The sequence below is a fragment of the Falco naumanni genome, chromosome 2 (assembly GCF_017639655.2).
Source record: "Falco naumanni isolate bFalNau1 chromosome 2, bFalNau1.pat, whole genome shotgun sequence".
Classification (NCBI taxonomy): domain Eukaryota; kingdom Metazoa; phylum Chordata; class Aves; order Falconiformes; family Falconidae; genus Falco; species Falco naumanni.
The window spans coordinates 28,694,721-28,712,811 of NC_054055.1; the positions used below are offsets into that span (position 1 = coordinate 28,694,721).

The window sequence follows — 18,091 nt, forward strand, 5'->3', positions numbered from 1 at the left end:
GATGAAGATCAGTGACAAGCGGTGTCCCTCAGTGTAGAGGAATGAAGGCAGTGGGATAATTGGCATTGATGGTATACAGCTGTGGCCTTGCTGTGGAGGCAGTGGGTTGATTGACATGGACAATGTGCAGCTGTAGCTCATTCCCACTAAGTAGTTAAATAGCCCTAAGGATTGTTGAGGAGAGAAGAGAGAGGGAGGAGTGAGGAGCAGGGTGATGTGACCTCTGGAGGAAGGAGATGCAGATAGACAGTAGACTCTGACTGATGGTAAAGGCCTTGTTACAGCCTACTAGTTTGTTTGTGTGTGCTGCAACACCTCAGGGGTCTACATTGGGGCCAGTACTGTTTAATATCTTCATCAATGACATAGACAGTGGGATCAAGTTTACCTTTAGCAAGTTTGTAGATGGCACTGAGCTGAGTGGTGTGGTTGACACATCTGAGGAATGAGATGCCATACAGAGGGACCTGGACAACCTTGAGAAGTGTGTCCATGTGACCTTCATGAGGTTCAACAAGGCCAAGAACTTGGGTCAGGACAACCCCCAATATCAGTACAGGTTGGGGCGTGAAGGGATTGACAGAAGTCTTGCTCAGGAGGACTTGGGGATGTTGGTGGATCAAAAGCTGGACATGACCTGGCAATGTGCACTTGTAGCCCAGAAGGCCAACTGTATCCTGGGCTGCATCAAAAGAAGCATGGCCAGCAGGCCCAAGGATGTGATTCTGCGCCTCCACTCCAGTGAGACCCCACCTGGAGTACTGCATTCGGCTTTGGAGTCCTCAGCACAGGAAAGACATGGACCTGAGGGCCACAAAAATCATCAGAGAGATGGAAGACTTTTCCTGTGAAGAAAGGCTGAGAGGGTTGAAGTTCTTCAGCTTGAAGAAGAGAAGGCTCTGAGGAGGCTTTATTACAGCCTTTCAGTACCTAAAGGGGGCTTATAAGAAAGATGAGGATAGACTTTCGAATAGAGCTTGCTGCAATAGGACAGGGTGTGATGGTTCTAAAGTAAAAGAGAGTTGATTTAGACTAGCTATAAGGAAGAAATTTTTTTATGATGAAGGTGGTGAAAAACTAGCACAGGTTGCCCAGAGAGGTGGTAGATGCCCCATCCCTGGAAACACTTAAGGTCAGGTTGGACAGGGCTCCGAGCAACCTGATCTAGTTGGAGATGTCCTTTCTCATTGCAGGGGAGTTGGACTAGATGAGAATTAAAGGTCCCTTCCAACCCAAATCATTCTATGATTCAAATTGCAGATGGGAACTGAGTATTGTCTTGGACAGTGCTAGTTGGCACAGGACCCCACCATCCTACAGCTGCTCTAACTGACTGGTAGTGTAAGTCAGACAGTCCCAGTGCCTGACTGCCATCCCTAGCACAGTTTTATTTAGTTATGTACAAGCAGCAATAGCATCTGACAGTCTTGTGGATTTGGGGATGAGAACTGCAAAACTGGAGAACAGTAGTCCGCTGCAGAGTTAAGAATTATTCAGCCTTACATTTCAACCACCACTGATAATTGCTGTTTAGAGTAGGGACCTGAATCCAGACCTGCTGGAGTCATAGCTCAGTACTCTTTTCATTAGACTATCCTTTCCCTAATGATCATGCTGTAAAATCAAGTCTTATTGCATTTGACATTGTAGCTCCAAGATAGATGCTATTCTGCCTCATCCACTACTACCCTTCAGTCCAGTTCTGACTGATTCAAGATCGGTGATGAAGTAACAGGCAGTAGAAAACAGAACTGAGTTACTAGAGACATCAGCTAAGAGATAAAAGCAAGAAGAAAATAAAGCAGAATTTTCAATTTTTATTGAGAAAAGAGAGATGAGAACTCAGCATGTTTTCTATAATGCCTTTCTTTGAATAATATGACACAGGATTTGACTGAATTCTGATGGAACTGTAAAACCCTGGTATGTAAAAACTTGCACCTGTTAAATAACTAGGGACAAATGTCAGTACAAGCAAAGACTAGATGCTGAACAGTGCACTAGATGCTCAGATTACAGAAAAATACACAAGGTGTGTTGGGGGAATAAGGGAAAAATATACATGAAAAAATTTAAAGAAGATATTTGAAGCCAGGAATAGATTGAGTTTTTGTTAGAGAATCAAAAGCATCCAACTGCAGATATATTTTAGATGAACCAAGTAGTGGCAGATTCCAAGGAAGTTAAACAAGCAGGAGAGGAAAACATGGAACTAGAGGACACTGAATAAGGATAGCATATGATATACTAAAAGAGCAAGAATAAAGTTAAACCAGCCAGGTGTGGACAGCCACATCTGTGCTCTGTCCCCTCCTCTCACAGTCCACAAAGAAAAATGGGCATTTCTAGTGTATTAGGGAAGCAGATATCCCAAACAGGTCAGATGTCTCTTTAACTTTCTCTGTTTCTTCTCATTGATTACAGGAGTAGGGAAGAGGCTATCTTATAGTTGTAGCCTGACAAGATGTATACAATGTCACCTTTTCTAGAAGAGATGAGGTTAAGGAGAAAGGTGAGAAGAAAGGAATTTATCTATGATGTTCTGGACTGAGACACAAAACTGGTGCATTAAAACAGTCAGAAAAGATAAATGACCCCTTATTTATAAAGGGAAATCAAAGGCACACAGTATTTCAGCTTAACTGACTGTGCCTTTCTGGGGCCCAAGTGCTTGCTGCATGTTTAGATACAATGCAAAAAAAAGTCATGATTGTAAGTAGAAATGGATGGCTGTTATTTCAGTTTTGAAGAGATGTGATTTAAGAGACTGGAAATACTTGGCTTAAAAATAGTGAGAAAGGTGAAGGCCAGAGAAGCAATTCTGGAAATTATCTGTGAAACATAATAGCTGAAAGAAGGCAGCAAGTTATATATATATATATATATATATATATATATATATAAAAGAGTTTAAGAGGGTTCTGACAACAAAACTGATTCGACTAACTAGAGGATGCTGAAAAAGAAATCTAGAAATACTGAAGAACAACCAGCAGAACAAAGAAGCTTACGTGTTAGAAGGAGAAGAAAGCAGAGGCACAAAAAGACTAGGCATATTAAAAACAGAAACATTGAAAATATGAAAAAAAGAAAAACTGTATTTTAGGAAAAAACAACCCCAAACATGCAGAACTGAAGCATTTGTTCTCTCACTCATTCTTGTTGATGTTCTTATGTTCTATACAGAATAAATAAATGGTTATTGTTCTAGGGAATGGAAAATGGTAAGAGCAAATATAGCAACACTGAGCTTTTTGTAAACCATGATGTTGATACTTAGTACTTCTTTTATCATTTTGTGACCCTGAGGAATTTCTCTCCCCACTTCAAATGCAAACACAACTTCTTGACTTGTAACAAGCCAGCCATCACTCAACATGATTAAATGATACCTATCATTGGCTTGTCAGTTGAATGAAATGTACATGGCACATCAATGGAATGTTAAGAAGGTCAGAAAACAAACTGAGCAGCATATAAACAGTAGAGTTTCAAGGCAAATATATGATGATTGTGTGATATCACCCAGGGAATACAAGATAATAATTCTTGATCCTTACTCAACGGAATTCAAATGCAAATCTAGTATCAGAACCATTTGTGAGGAAAAAAGCTGAGCGATCAGTTTTCCCATGAAAACAAAAGTCACTAACTGTAGAACTCATGAAAGCAACAAGAAAGATCAAACAGACATGTAGATCAGGCTACCTGAATGTTTAATGGACTGCTGGACCTTGGTCAAATGTGACCCTCTTTTTTTCTGATAACAAAAGAAAGGTTAAATAATACCCATTTCAGCAAAAGTACTTTAAATCCTTTCCTGAAAGGTCATATGCAAATGTGAACTCCTCCTATTTTAAAATGTATGTCCCAATCTTTGCATACATTATGCTGAATTTCAGAACAGCAGTAGGAAAGGGGGGGGGGGGGGAGCTGATCTAGCAAAGAGCTTTAAAACAGTAATTACACTTAGGAATTGAGTCCATAATTTTGGGGGGAGGGTTGTGCACTAATACTCCTACGTAAATGGACATTTTGTCTGTAAATCTGGTGAAACATCAATCAAAAACACTTTACAATGTAAACATATAAGACAATGTTTGCTCCTGCAGAATTGGTGCCAGAAGAGAAATATAAACTTATTTACTACTGAACAGAGTAGATCTGACACAGTGATCACTAAGGCAGTAAATATTGAGACAAACAATGTATTTTTAGTTATTTTTCAGAGTTCTTGCCTTGAATAGGAACCTTTTTACTAGCTTTTCATGTCAGTGGCTGAGACACATAATCAGTAATATGAACTTCCATGCAGTTTCTAGCAGAACTGGGAACAAGCTGCACTAGGTCAAATGCTCAGGTTTAAGAAATATTTAAGACAAAGCAAGCAGGGTCTGCATATAAGTTGGCACTTCACCTAACTTTATGCAATAGTACAAATTAAATTATCTTCCAAAACCATAAAAAGAACCATTTCTCTTAGAGCACGAGATGTCTATTTATATCTACAACCCTCCATCAAAACAGATGTGTTGCTTAAAATCTGTTATCTTGTACTCTCATTAAACGTGTCAATGCACTATTTATAATATTATTTATTGGGGAGAAAGTATTTTCAGTGGATATACTGGATAATTTAAAAAGACCTCACAAGCTGATGTACAATCAGACAGAAAGCATAGCCCTTTGAAAAACACGAGATGTACTCATTTTATTTGAATACTGGCAATGAAACAGGTAACTGAATTATCTTAGCAGTTCTCGCATCCTGAAATTACACTTTTTTGGTGTATTTTACATTATTCCACCAGCTGCTGCAAATAATATCCATCTGCTCAACCACTGTGTCAGTCGGAGAGCCTTGAATGGGCAATATACACTATGTTTTTCTCTGGGAACATTTATCACACAAGAGAGTAGTATGAGGGCACTCTCATAGTTTTATTCAAGGGAGTTGGTAAAAATGTTTAATTAGGTATATTTAGCTGTTTTATAGAAGGTAGAATACCTCTAAGAAGTGCATTTATATATTTGAATTAATAAATACAGAAAAGCTCTTTCAGAAAAAAAATTGTCTTGCAAGGTTTAGAAAATAAAAATAAAAGCTTTATATCAAAACACTGGTTACATTTGGCATTCTCTCAATCTCATCTGGGATAGAGGTGGGGAATTCTGTTGTAGGTATTTGAAGAAAATGTGGCTGGATATTAAATGACACTTGTATTAGTCTCTTTATTACCTCATCATGTGTTTCAATTGACTACCAGAACTGAGGCTCTTTTAAGGAACAAAAAAGTATTTGGGTGCAACATTGCACACACAGTAAAAATATAGTATCTGCAGAACCAAAGATAGTGCTTTATGCACTGTGTTGATTATGATTGGCATGCAAGCACTAATTCAGAGAGTAATGGATGCATATTATCCCAGATACTGTCACCTTGGAATCTAATTACCATAAGCAGAAGTTGTCTGGGAGATGAAATGTCTTCTAACTAATATTATTCTAAAGTGAATAATTGGCCATCTCAAATGCTTTGGAAACATGCGTTTTCCATGAACTGTTTGCCTTGATACATGGGATGCTGAAATGACAATTTTCTGGTCACTTTATGATAAGGCACCCTTGTGTGTAAAAAGGCATTTCATCAGCTTTAAATGACAGCTCTCCTCACGCTTGTGAGCAGCTTGCTCTTTCAGGCAACAGCTTCTAATTTCTTTGAGTGAGAACACTTACAAAGGATTGCAGCCAGAGAACCAGCACGCCAGAAAACTTTTGTCACAGGAAGACGCTGATGTCAACAGATCACAGGTCTTTGGTCACCCCTGCCCCTGACTGGCTGACATGTGGGCACTTGTGAAGAGACACAAGATGATATAAATCAGAGATTCCTACGTTCCTCTATACTTATGGCAGGGCTGCAGCAGGAACAGCTGCTGTTTGAGGGTAAGGGAGCTGTAACCAGCTACTTGATGGCTGTATCCTCTTCTTTCTCCAGCCAAAAGATCCTTGGCTGGGGAGAGATTTCTTCCATACACGCAGAGTAGCTGGTGGCAGGGAATTTGAAACAGCTGAAATACAGTGCTGATCACAATGGCCAGTAAAAATGGGCTTGTTAACTTTACTTGGATGTGATAAGATCCATGACAGATGCTAAGATGCTTTAGTTTCCTTTCAGATGTGGTTTCCTTGTCCTTGAGACCATCGTTATGATTAAAATCTTTCATTTTATAAGGAATTTCTATCATGTTATGGATTGATGTTGAATACATACAAAAATGCAATATGTTCCATGGCTTTGGAAAGGAGGGCTATTTTTCTGGAAGATACTTCAAACAGTGGGAATATAAAATCATTCATAAGAAGTCCATGAAAAGGATGAGAAAATGAACATACCCAGCCTCAACTGACTATCTTATTCCTTCCAGCTTTACTTGTTCATGTTGCACTTATCAGAAATTTTCAACACAAATTAAAACTTTGCTCTTTACACACATACACCACCACCACCACCACTACCACCCCCAATTTTAAGTATATGTATTTTTTTGTAGTCCTGTCTGGAAGTTTTGCATGGTGTGTAAACTTGTCTTAGAGGTAATAATTTCTTACTGATAAATACACAAAGACTAATTCAAAACATATTTTTGTGCAAACATTATTAAATATTACAAGTGATCTCCCTTTTCCAAGAAAATGACATTATGATTATTCATGATCAAATAACAAAAGATTGCGTAGCCCCAGAACAAAAAAAATATAAATTACAATGTTTTGTTCATTCTTATCCTGGTCTAGTTTCTTGTCATATCTGGAGAAGATTCAATAAGCACATCATACATCTCTTGCATTGCTAAGCCTGAGAACCTCCAAATACAGAAGAAAGTTTGAAGAAGCCCTTAAATATTCTACTGACTTTTTTAAAAAAAAAGTTTACCTTTGAAAATGCAACAATTTTCAAAGAGATTGTTGCTAAGTACAAGGAGTTCATTACAAAATCCATGAGGTTCCACCAATCATGAATGTAGTCCTGCAGTCCACCATCCCACATCTGTTTAATTTCACCCCAGATAAAACCTGTAAATAGAACATAATTCATTAAGCATGTATATTAAATAAAAAAGGCTGTGAGTATTCTAGACACTTATCTCACAAGAGATTGATTCTCCTTACATTAATTATAAAGGGAAGGTGGGTAAGTGCTTGAAATTACACATCTAGTTAGGTGAAATTCTATCTTCCCATTAATGTTTCCAGAATTAATTTGCCAGGCAAAACAAAACAAAAAAATCATCTGCTTGTACAAGGGCAATTTCTTGCGCTTTCTCCAATCTCTTTTCCCATTGTATTCTAATAAGTACAAAAAGGGTCCTAAACCCAGTCACCACTGCCAGCTCTGTCCTTGGTATCTGCTGCAATATAATTAAAACTGGAAAATTTATGACAGCAGGAGTCAATCCAACACATTAATTTATTTCAGTTGGAACTCATACAATACGGACGAGAATTTCTATTGTTACTGTCCATGCTGAACTGAAGTGTCCCTTTTCCATCAGAAAGAGTAGTGTTTCCAGCAGAATATTTTCCTTTGGGACATGAAGGAATGAAAACTATTTTCAAGTGTGCAGAGCACACATTGCACTGGACACAAAGTGTTACAGAAGTATTCAGTACCAGTGGGAAATTTTGCAAGTTGTCTGACATGAACTTGGTGCAACAGCTCCAGAGACAACTGTGTGGAGACTGTGATGCTATAAACATTAATAGTTCTCTGACGAAGATACTCCACACTATTGTATAATATGGTATCATAAAACAATATGGAACACTTAGATGCATATTTCATATTATTCCCTACAGAGCTTTTTTGATCACAATATGAACAGAGCTTTTAATTTTTTACAGTTAATTATTTTCTTAAAGGAATTTTTTACTGTTGTGCTCATTAAAGGGACAAAATTCACCACAACAAGCCAGTCTCTCACATAGAGTTGTTGAAATACATTTAATTCAACATTGCTTTTCTCCACCTGCTTATCACATGCTCCTTTAGAAAATGTTGAACAGATTTTGTGCAGGGGTCTATAGAGGGTCCCTATAGGGACCCGCATTACTCTAGTCAGGGCTAAATTCACCTTGAACCTTAACATTTTGTCTCAATGGTCTTCTAGTTGACTGCAGGAAAACCTGTGCCTTCTCTCAAACATGATCCCTGAAAAGTGATTCCTGGTCTATTTTTGTTCAAGCCAGGTAGGTTTTTGAGTTATTTGGAAGGCAGGAGGGGGATAGATGGGAGGAGTACAATTTCATTTTGTAGTGGTTTGGCTTGAGTCTTTCTGTCTCCTGATTGCTTTCAAAAGGAAAGGTTCCCTTTCTCACTACCTTCTCCCCATCAAATCTCAGCCACAAGTTCCTGTCTTGTTTCTGTGTGTCATCATCAGTAATCACAAGCCTTAGGAGTACCTGAATCATCTGATCGGTCCAGCAACTTATTTTCATAGGGTTCATTTTCAACTATGCCCCCATCACTATTTCAGCATTCTGCAGAGCTCGGGGAACACATTCTGAGAAAGGACCATGATGCGAACATGTAGACAGGAAAGTGATATACACCCATTTTAGTATCTACAATAGCCTAGACAGGCTGACTGCAACGCTGTCTTTAGGTTATCAGATGAAACTAATACACAAAATATAGCACTGTTACGAAACTAACATTTATTTTCAAGCTGCAATCAATTCTGATGAGAAACAGTAAGAAAATTGTGGAACATTATTGCATGGCAGGGGTCAATATCCACTAACAGCACCCACTGCTGCTGCTAACTGCCCAAGCACCACCACAAAGGGAGCACAGCTTCACAGGGCTACTAGGCAAGCTCCTAAAAGCCTGCCCATTTCAGCCTGTGAAATGACTCATCTACTTACTCTTCAAGAGCTGGTTGCTCCTAACACACAGTATGAACATGATGACAGCAGTCTGGCTCCCACTTCCCACCACAGTCCCCTCCAACCTTCAACACACAGCCCATGTACTTGCAAATATCCCTGCTTGCTCTTCCGCTACGTTTTAGGCATAACATGTTAAGCATCACCAGGTTATAAAAGCAGCTGGTTTTGGGGCTGCAATATACCCCTCACGTTTCAGACATTGCTCTGAGTCACCCCTGCTCCACTTGCAGAACAGCACACACAAATCACTATTGTGCTGCAGGAGCCTGAGGAGACTTGGCTCCAGGCTCAGAGGAGACCTGGAGCCAACGGCTGTGTAATATGGATATGGCCCCTAAGCCTCAGTGTTAGAGAACAATTCCTTGCTTTTTTTTTTTATTTAATAATACAAGTGTAGCCCCAGGATCCTGACATTGGGAATCTGCTGTGGCACAGAAAGCAGGCAGTTGCATTGACGGAAGATGTTCGAAGAAAAAGGCTTAAATATAAATTATTTTGTAATTCACCAAGTTAAGCATTTGCTTTAAAATATGCTTTAAAAACAGAGCAGAAATAGGTTGGGATGATTAATAAGATGAATGTTTAAGTGAGAGGGTGCAGGTTCAGTAAAGTCTTCTGCTGAGATATTCTCCATGATTCACAACCAGGCAAAGATGTGAACTGACACAAACACAACAGGGCTGTTCTCTGTAAGACTGTTCCTCAGCATCATATGCTTTGATAGCATTGCCTAAAATACAATAGAACTATGCACAGATTTAAAAAGAAATGCTGACTAATGCTGCTGCATTTGATCTGTTTTGTGACTGAAAAGCTAGACTGTTTTTCCAAGTATTTCCTGGGCTTTAGAAGATGAAGTGTGATTGTAAAGTTGACACTAACAGAAATACCGACCTATTATAGAATAGTGGAAAAGAGTATATAGCCTTTGTAAATTTGATCATTTTGAATTAGAAACACAACTAATCCAAACTACCAACAAAGTTGAAGTCATTTGGCTGCTGAAAGTTCTGAGTATACTTCGACATCATAACAATGGTGTTTCTAAATTTTTTCTTGGTTCAAGACAACTTTTATGTTCAGCCTGATGCAGGACTTATTCTTTTCGAGCAAATGATAATGGAAAACTGGAAGTACTACATGGTTTTTTGGCTGTAATGGAGATGTGACAGTTCAATCTTTTTTTGCCAGCCAAAGAATCTAAGTGCTAACTCTATATACAAATACAGTTACTGAGATCTGGTGGGGCTCCAGGAAACTTGAAACTAGGCTGACTGATGGATGCTACGTTTATGACAGACACAGAGTCCATGTATGCTACACAGGCTTTCCAGACATGTCTTTTTGAAGGCAGATCTTTGAAGGTACAAAGTCCTAATGTTGATAGCTATAAACCACAACTTCAGGGCAATCTCACCATGAAAGCTGAGATCAGAGTCTTTGCAGGCACCAGATCTCTATGGCTAGGTTTACTGAGGGGTGATCAACTGGAGCAGCGAATGCTGGAAGAACAGGGATCTCTGGAGTTCTGTGAATCCTCCCAAGTGTACCTGAAGGGTTATCCTATAAAAGTGTACTCTGAATCTCAGAGCCTTTCTGCAAAGCTGAAGACTCCTCTAAGACCTGGTCAGTTTACTTGATGGAGCTGTTCCGAGCCATGAGAGATTCCCAGTTGTTCTGTTTAGAATTAACTTATGGTCACTCATCCAGAGGTCTTAAAATCTTGTTGTAGATCATAATTATATCTTTTTGCAAGAAGAAAGCGTCAGGGGGGGAAAGAAGTCAGTCAGCTTTTATCTTCACAGGGTCTGGTACCATATGCCAATTTTGTTCTGTTACATTCACTGGGAGAATGAGGAAAAGACTAAGAAAATCTCTTTATATGCATACTTTTTTAAAAACATTATCTCTGTGACCTTGCACACTTCCCTGTTCTATTTAGAAGATTTATGGATAGCTGGACACAACCTGGCTTTATTGTCTAAGGAGACTTTTGGGCAATTCCAAAACAGAACCTGACATAGAAGACATGCAGCAATAAGACTGTCTAATAGTTGTGTTATTACAGGTAGGAAAGAGATCTAGAGTCCAGGTATTGCATGTTATTAATGTGCCAAAGCAGTAACGTTATCACACGGTGACAGAGCTCATGTCAGAACTATGTGTTCAGCAGCAAGAAAGATGATGTCTCAGCAAAGCAGAAGGGACACCACCAGCCTGCACACAGGTGCTAGGGAAAAACTGCTAAGAGGAGCCAGCTAAATAGAAAGAGTAGATCTAAAAGCAAGAGTAGACAGTAAGATTGCAGATAGTTGTCTAAAGCCTCTTTTAACTTCCAGAGAGACAACAAGCATCTCCAAGGCAATAATCCTGTCATCTGCAGGTGGGTCAATCTTCCCATTGACTGCAAAGTGAGCCATGGAGGATTAGGCTGATTTAAAACAGATCTCTAATTTCCAGGTGCTTGTACTTAGCTGAAATAGTTCCACCCAGAGCAGATGTCACTGTTTTACCTGGATAATCTTTGTTATATTCTGGTTGTCTGTTTGTTCCAACTGTGTCTTTCCTATCTCTCTACACCAGTTAGATTTTATACCTGCCTCTTATACCTGTTCCTCATCAACCTGCTTTTATGATTTATTGCCACTTACAAGGAGGTTATCAACATTATGCAGCTTTTCCATCTCATTAATCAAGGACTTAAATTGGAAAGTTGAAGGTAAGACTTTCAAGCATTTGTTGCATTGTTTATAACTAGATACTGGAGCAGTAAAAGAAAATAGCACAGATATTTTTAAACAGGCTGAGATGATAGAAACAAATTTCATTGAACACCCTGTGGTTTTAATGGAATGAAACAAGATGTAAATTCAGGGCAGGAATCCCACAGACCACATGAAGCCCTGGGAATAACAGACACCATGGAGAGGTTTCACACAACACTGTGAAGTATTATACATGCAAGCTGATCAATGCAACCATTTGACTGAAGTCAAGTTTGCCTGATGGAAGAAAGGGACTAAAATATATCAGATAAATATTGGGGGGGGGGGGGGGGGGATAATCTGTATGGTAAATATATTTTCTTTTTTGCAGTAAACAGTTCTGAACATTGATGAAAAAAAGTTCGTTCTTCTAAAATAAACCCTACATATTGTAACAATAAATTTTACCCAAGCAAGAAAACAGACAGAAACTAAAATGCTTCTTATTGAAGAACAAAAGGTGCTGAAATAAAATAAGAATTTTCTTAGAAAAAAAAAATCTTTCATTAAAATTACCTCATAACACTTTTAAAAAATCCTTAAGAACTGAGTAACGGGTATCACATACTACATATGATCAATGTGTAGATTTCTATATCTGTAGATAAATCAATACATATGCACTGATAGGACTAGCTTTTATTTTATGTACTTACCTATAGACTTAGATTTTGAAGCTGTACTTCTAGTCTTGAAATCTTTGGATATTAGACATTGAGATACTGTTTAAAAAATGTGGACATACTTATTCTGTTCATAAAGACTCCACTGGCAAACATTGGAAACATTGGGACTTTGACAAGGTCCAGCAGCTCAATACTCTTATGAGTTTCCTGTCCCTTTGGGATAAAGCCTTGGGATAGATACAGTATCTTTTTGTGCAGGTTGGCAGGTAACTTTAAGATGTAAAAATTTTGGACTGACCCTTTACCAATTTGCAGCTACCTAGATCTGTAATTTTATTCCTAAGCAACATGTCTCTCATTTCCATGCAAAAGAAACAAATAAATAAATCCCTTATAAATTCCATTTAAAGGTGTATAAATCTTTCAGAGAAAAAAAATTGAGACACATCTTGCCTAAATTTGGATGTTGTACTGAATCTTGAGCAACCACAGAAATAATTTTCCAGAAACTTTGGAACTTCACAAAAACGTTATGCCATCTCCACAACACCACCTTTTGTTGTTTATAATTATGGTTAAAGTCTCACTGTAAATAATAATTTTGAGATTTGTCAAAGAAATATATGAAAGTCAGTACCCTGAGCTATTTTTGTTTTTTAAAAGATTTGTGGATCCCTAGCTAATTTTGGCCTTACCTTTCCCACAAAAGGTTAGTTCCCCTGTGCTATTTTTGTTCCTTACCACTAAGTGATGGGAAGCAAGAGGTTCCTCAGGGCAAATCTCTGCATGCCAAGTTAAACAACAACCTTTTAGTATGTTTCTTGGAGAACATATTTTCACTGGACTGTGAAACCATTTAACTGACAGACTCAGCTTTGCTCTACTATGCTATCTAGAGTTCTTCACAGATCCAACAAGAAGTGAGACAAGCTGCTAATAAAGCTCTCTGAGGCAAAGTTAAGTCATTCCAGGGAATTCAGTAAGCATTGATAAGGCCTGAAATATCTCTTTTGTTTTACACCTGGGCTGATGAACTGATCTCTGCTGAAGGTATATGAAGGTAACAAGAAGAACGAAGAGGCATCCTGGCATAAATCAGGGGCTCCGAATCTCCGGGGCATATTTTGTTAACAGAAGACAGTAATTTCAAAGGAACATGGACAAAACCAAACACACGCCTTCTGCTTTCCCATGGAGACGGGGAAATATCTGTTTGGGAAAGGAACTGTGCACAGTGTCCGAGTCCTGTGTCAGGTCAGGCAAAGAGTTGGGAATGACATGGCCAAGGGCACAATCTATGTCCCAGCTCTCTTCCCAATATGGTTATACTCAAGCAAGCTGAGTCTGGGAATTGCTGGTTTGAATTATCTGTGCACACAACTTAACACTGAGAGTCCTTAGTATTTAACCTCAATTCACTCTTTATCTTCACTTTCTTATCTGTACAATTGAACTTAACTCCCTCCCTCACAGAAGCAGTGAAGATGAGTTTAGTAATGCCTCTGAAGTGCAGTGAAAAGGTAATGAACAATGCAAGGATTATAGAGCATGTGAGTCTTTTGGATGAACTATACTCTATCAGAACTCAGAGTATTCAGGACCAGAAGTGAATTCACTCTTGTGTTCAAGGAAAAGCATAATTTCTAAGAAACAGTGACCATCAGCAATGAAACTGGTCTAGGCATAGCATTATGAACTATGGTGTTATATATGTATTTCACCCGCTGTGGAATGTCAGGTGCAAACAGTTTGGACAGTCAGCATTGAATAGTCCCTCAAATATTTATGGCTTAGTTTCATCACCTAGTCCAATAGCATCAGGTTGTTCAGTTCCTTCAGAATTTATGCAGTAAGGCATCCACGTAAGTGGGACAGCTGTTCCCTTAACCCAGTATCTTTAGAAGGGACAGTAGCCAGTATTCTTAGACCACACACTTTCTTTCATAACTTGAACAGCAAGAAGTCTGACTTGCATAGTACTCCTATAAATGCTAAAAGCTAATATATTTAACTAGTAGTTAATTATATTTTTTTTTAAGCAGTGTTTTGAATTTCCTTTGGAAAATGTCCTGAAATGCAAATGAATTGCAGTTCATTGTCATAGTGGAAGATTAAAGGAGACTTAACTTACTACATCTATATTAACATTATGGGCCCTTTTTCTTCTATTTTATTGCCTCTGTAAAATAGGGTTTGGGTAATGAATAGGAGTATAAGCCAAGAAAAAATGTTTACTGTCCTGGAGTGTATGCAAAAATAAATTGTAACCCTGGATTGACTGTTATATTCAATATTAGTTGGCTAGTAGGGTTGATAAAGTTCAAATTAATCCGAGATGCTCATCCAAACCATTTCAGGTTTGTGCATTTAAGTATTCCACACCAATGGACTGTAGACAGCGATGTGTAGTTGTCATGATCTAGAGAAACAAGAAAGATATTGTATTTTTTTAATGTATCATGTGCTTAAACAGAAGTTTCTAGCATAATTTTAGACACCCTATGTATCCAAGCTGGCCACCTCATGCATTGCCAAAAGAGGTACAGGTTTCCTTTAGAGTATTTATCATAGGAAAACAACCTCTCTGTAAGTATATACTACTTAAAAAATAGGACAAGGTGTCTCTTTGTAGGCACCTGAGTTGCTTTCATTACGTTTACTTTGATTTAACCTCCTAATTCATAAAACCAAACCTGCTAAATGCCTGAGTTATGTGTAAGGAGCTATGTACAGGTACCTATATATTGTAGGCAGAGTACAGAAATTCTGCACATTTCTGCTTTTGAACTCTGCTCTACAGTAATGACCATGCACTAAAGTAGACAGAAATTTAGCCAGCCAAAAGTATTGGTCTATTCTCTCAGGTACTTTTGCATAAGAGCCTATAAATCTTTTTAAAGAAAAAGTATATCCTCATGTACTGCTTGTAAATCCCTATTAAGCTCAAGAGGTTAACATGAGGAGTGGAGCATGCAGAATTTTACTCATTATCCTTTAATCCCCACAACTTCATTGGAACTCTTTGTGGCATATATTTATCAAAATTGATCTAATACATAAAACAGTTTCTTGCTTTCACAAAAATATTGTGGAGAGGGTAAGGAGCAAGGCTTATACCCTAACTATTACCACAGTCAGTCTTAATTTATAAAGTAATATGTATCCAACATGTACGGGACTGCAATCTAATATTAAAGTGTTGTATCTCCAAACATCTGCATGGCCCTTATCTTTGCCAGCACTTACAATATTGTCTCAGTGTTGCTAGAATAATATAGTGAAGACAGTCTTACCAGGTAGTTAATAGTATAAAATACAGTTTTCAAGCATGCACGGCTTAGATCCATAAAGGGATACAAGACTTGCAGGCACAATAAATGAATGTAGAGCTTGTCTATGAAACACAGAAAGGTCTTTACAGCATTGCTCAAAAGCTCCAAGTCCTGCACAGACTGGCTTGGCACCATACATACAGCAATAGGCAAGGGCAGAAGTGGATATTTAGGGATGTAGGAAACTGCTCAACCCCTTCTCTCCTATTAACAGGCATGTAAGGAGTTGAGCATCTTGATACTGAGGATTTAAACTTCGTATTTGGGAGCCCAGTCCTGTAAAGGGGTTTAGTCATTGAAATATTCAGTGACTCAATGTCTAAATTAAGTATGCAGTACTGAAAGTAAAATTCACCATGCAAGAGACCTGAATACCCCATAAATTGTATTTTATGCTCACTTTGAGTTTCAAGTGCCTAGCTGAGGTGCACAGCCTATGAATACTGAGTGCTAAGACCACCCAGACAAGAGGAACTGCAGGAACTGGAAAGAGGAACGAGTCTCAAACACCACGTATCACCAGCGCTAAGATGCCTATCTCAGGGCTTCAGTTAGCTATGAGACTGAGTTTCAGTGTCCAAAACACCTTCCTTTCCTGAAATGCTTAAACTATACCCCCTAAGAGTAGTGTGAATGTTTGGCACTGCAGCTTTATGGATAGAATTCTTGCACAGGGAACAGGTAACCTGCCTTTTATCATCCTGAGGGAAGACTGAACCTCTGTCCCAGGTCAATACTAGGGTAGGGACAACAGTGTGGGGGTGAAACATTCACCACTCCTGCTAAAAACGGAAGAGAGGGAAACTTAAGGAGGGAGAATTAAAGAAGACAAAAATCCCAACAGGTATCTTTAGCCTCCTTAATAAGGGTGCCTGCTAGGAAGCTAGGCTTTGCACGCCCGCTGCAGTTCTCTTCTCTATCCTCAAGCTATATGATTGTAAAATTAAAATTTTACATTTTATTTGAAACGTTTGTTTATGTGAAATATTTGAAAGCTGGAGGAGCAAGCACAATGGTACTCAACTGAAAACAGAACCGAAGTCCAAAGAGTCAGGATCCTGCCGAAACCTGCTTCCATCAGCAAACTATTGTGACTGCAGGAAAACATCTAATTGCATTGAATACTTGTCTATATATATGATTATTTTATATTATCTTGTAAAAGCAGAGTCCTTGTTTGCAGTTTTAAGGAATTGCCTGTGGGAGGGAAGTTTTCCATACCTAATATAAGTGTAAGTAAAATGAACATTCAGGCAGTCATTGTTAAGGAAGAGAACTCCCTTTATTTTCTGTACTCTATTTAAACACTGTAAAAGGCCACTAAGGATAGGCAGAGCACTGCTCCACCTAGTCTAAACTGCATCTCATCCTGAATGACTAAGGAAAGGATTTGAAGACAAGATAAATCAAAAGCTTCTAGGTTTGCTAAATTCAAGGGTATCCTTGTCCAGGGTTCACACCTCTGCCACTGTGACTAGGAGCCACTCGTTAAGGCTGATTGTGACACTGGATGGGATTTAGGAACCAAAGCACAGTCTGTAGCTCCATTTTTGATGGAGACACATTTACAGATTTTTTTCAAATTTAGGATAGATTTTTACTAGAATACCCAATAATACATATGGCTACTCATATTTAACTGGAGATTGTGGCACCATTTAAAATGTTTTCACAAAGGAAAAGTCTACTGACTTTTTTATCATACTGACAATAAGATATTTTTCTTCTGCTCAGTTTTGCAAATGGCATGACGATTCTATATTAAATCTTACATTAAAAAAAAGCCACATATCAGCCAACACCAAAAATAAGCAAAGAATAAAATACAATCATCTACACAGAAAATGTTCATCTTAAAATATGTAAAACCTCGTAAACCTACAAGTAACTGAGTAAAAGGTCCTATTGCGTCAAGATTCATGCAGTCCTGACAAGAAGTGGCTCTTCTGATGTTTAGATAAATAATTTCATTAATGGGTCCAGTTTTGGGATCCCCAACAGAAAATAGATATTAGCTGACTGAAGTGAAACCAGTGGAAGGCCATCAAGCTGACTGGGGGCTGGACCACAGGACGTACAAGAAGAGGCTGAGGGAGCTGAATCTGTTCAGCCTAGAAAAGAGAACATTAATGGGGGATATTACTGCTGTAATTCACTAACAAAATCGTTGCTGACAACTAATTGGAGTCAGACTTGTCCTAGAGGTGCACATTGGAAGGACAAGAGGTAATGTTGTGGCATGGGATATTACAGCTTATACCAGGAAAAATGTTTACCAGTTGCTAGACACAGGCACAGGTTGCTGAGAGGTGGTGGAATATTGGTCCCTGGAGAAAATTCAAGATTTGACTGGACAAGAATCTGAGCAATCTGATCTGTCTTTGCAGTTAGCCCATGTAGAGAAGTTGTTTGGAC

General features: G+C 38.5%; 1 protein-coding gene across 1 annotated transcript in view; it reads right to left on the reverse strand.

Annotated features, from left to right (window-relative positions):
* The window catches only part of TRPC4 (transient receptor potential cation channel subfamily C member 4), a 162,009-nt gene that overhangs the window by 19,089 nt on the left and 124,829 nt on the right, over window positions 1–18,091 (reverse strand). Inside the window, exon 5 of the mRNA XM_040584715.1 lies at window positions 6,939–7,078. Within this exon, the coding sequence (XP_040440649.1) occupies window positions 6,939–7,078 (140 nt within the window). The remainder of the gene's footprint in view (window positions 1–6,938; window positions 7,079–18,091) is intronic.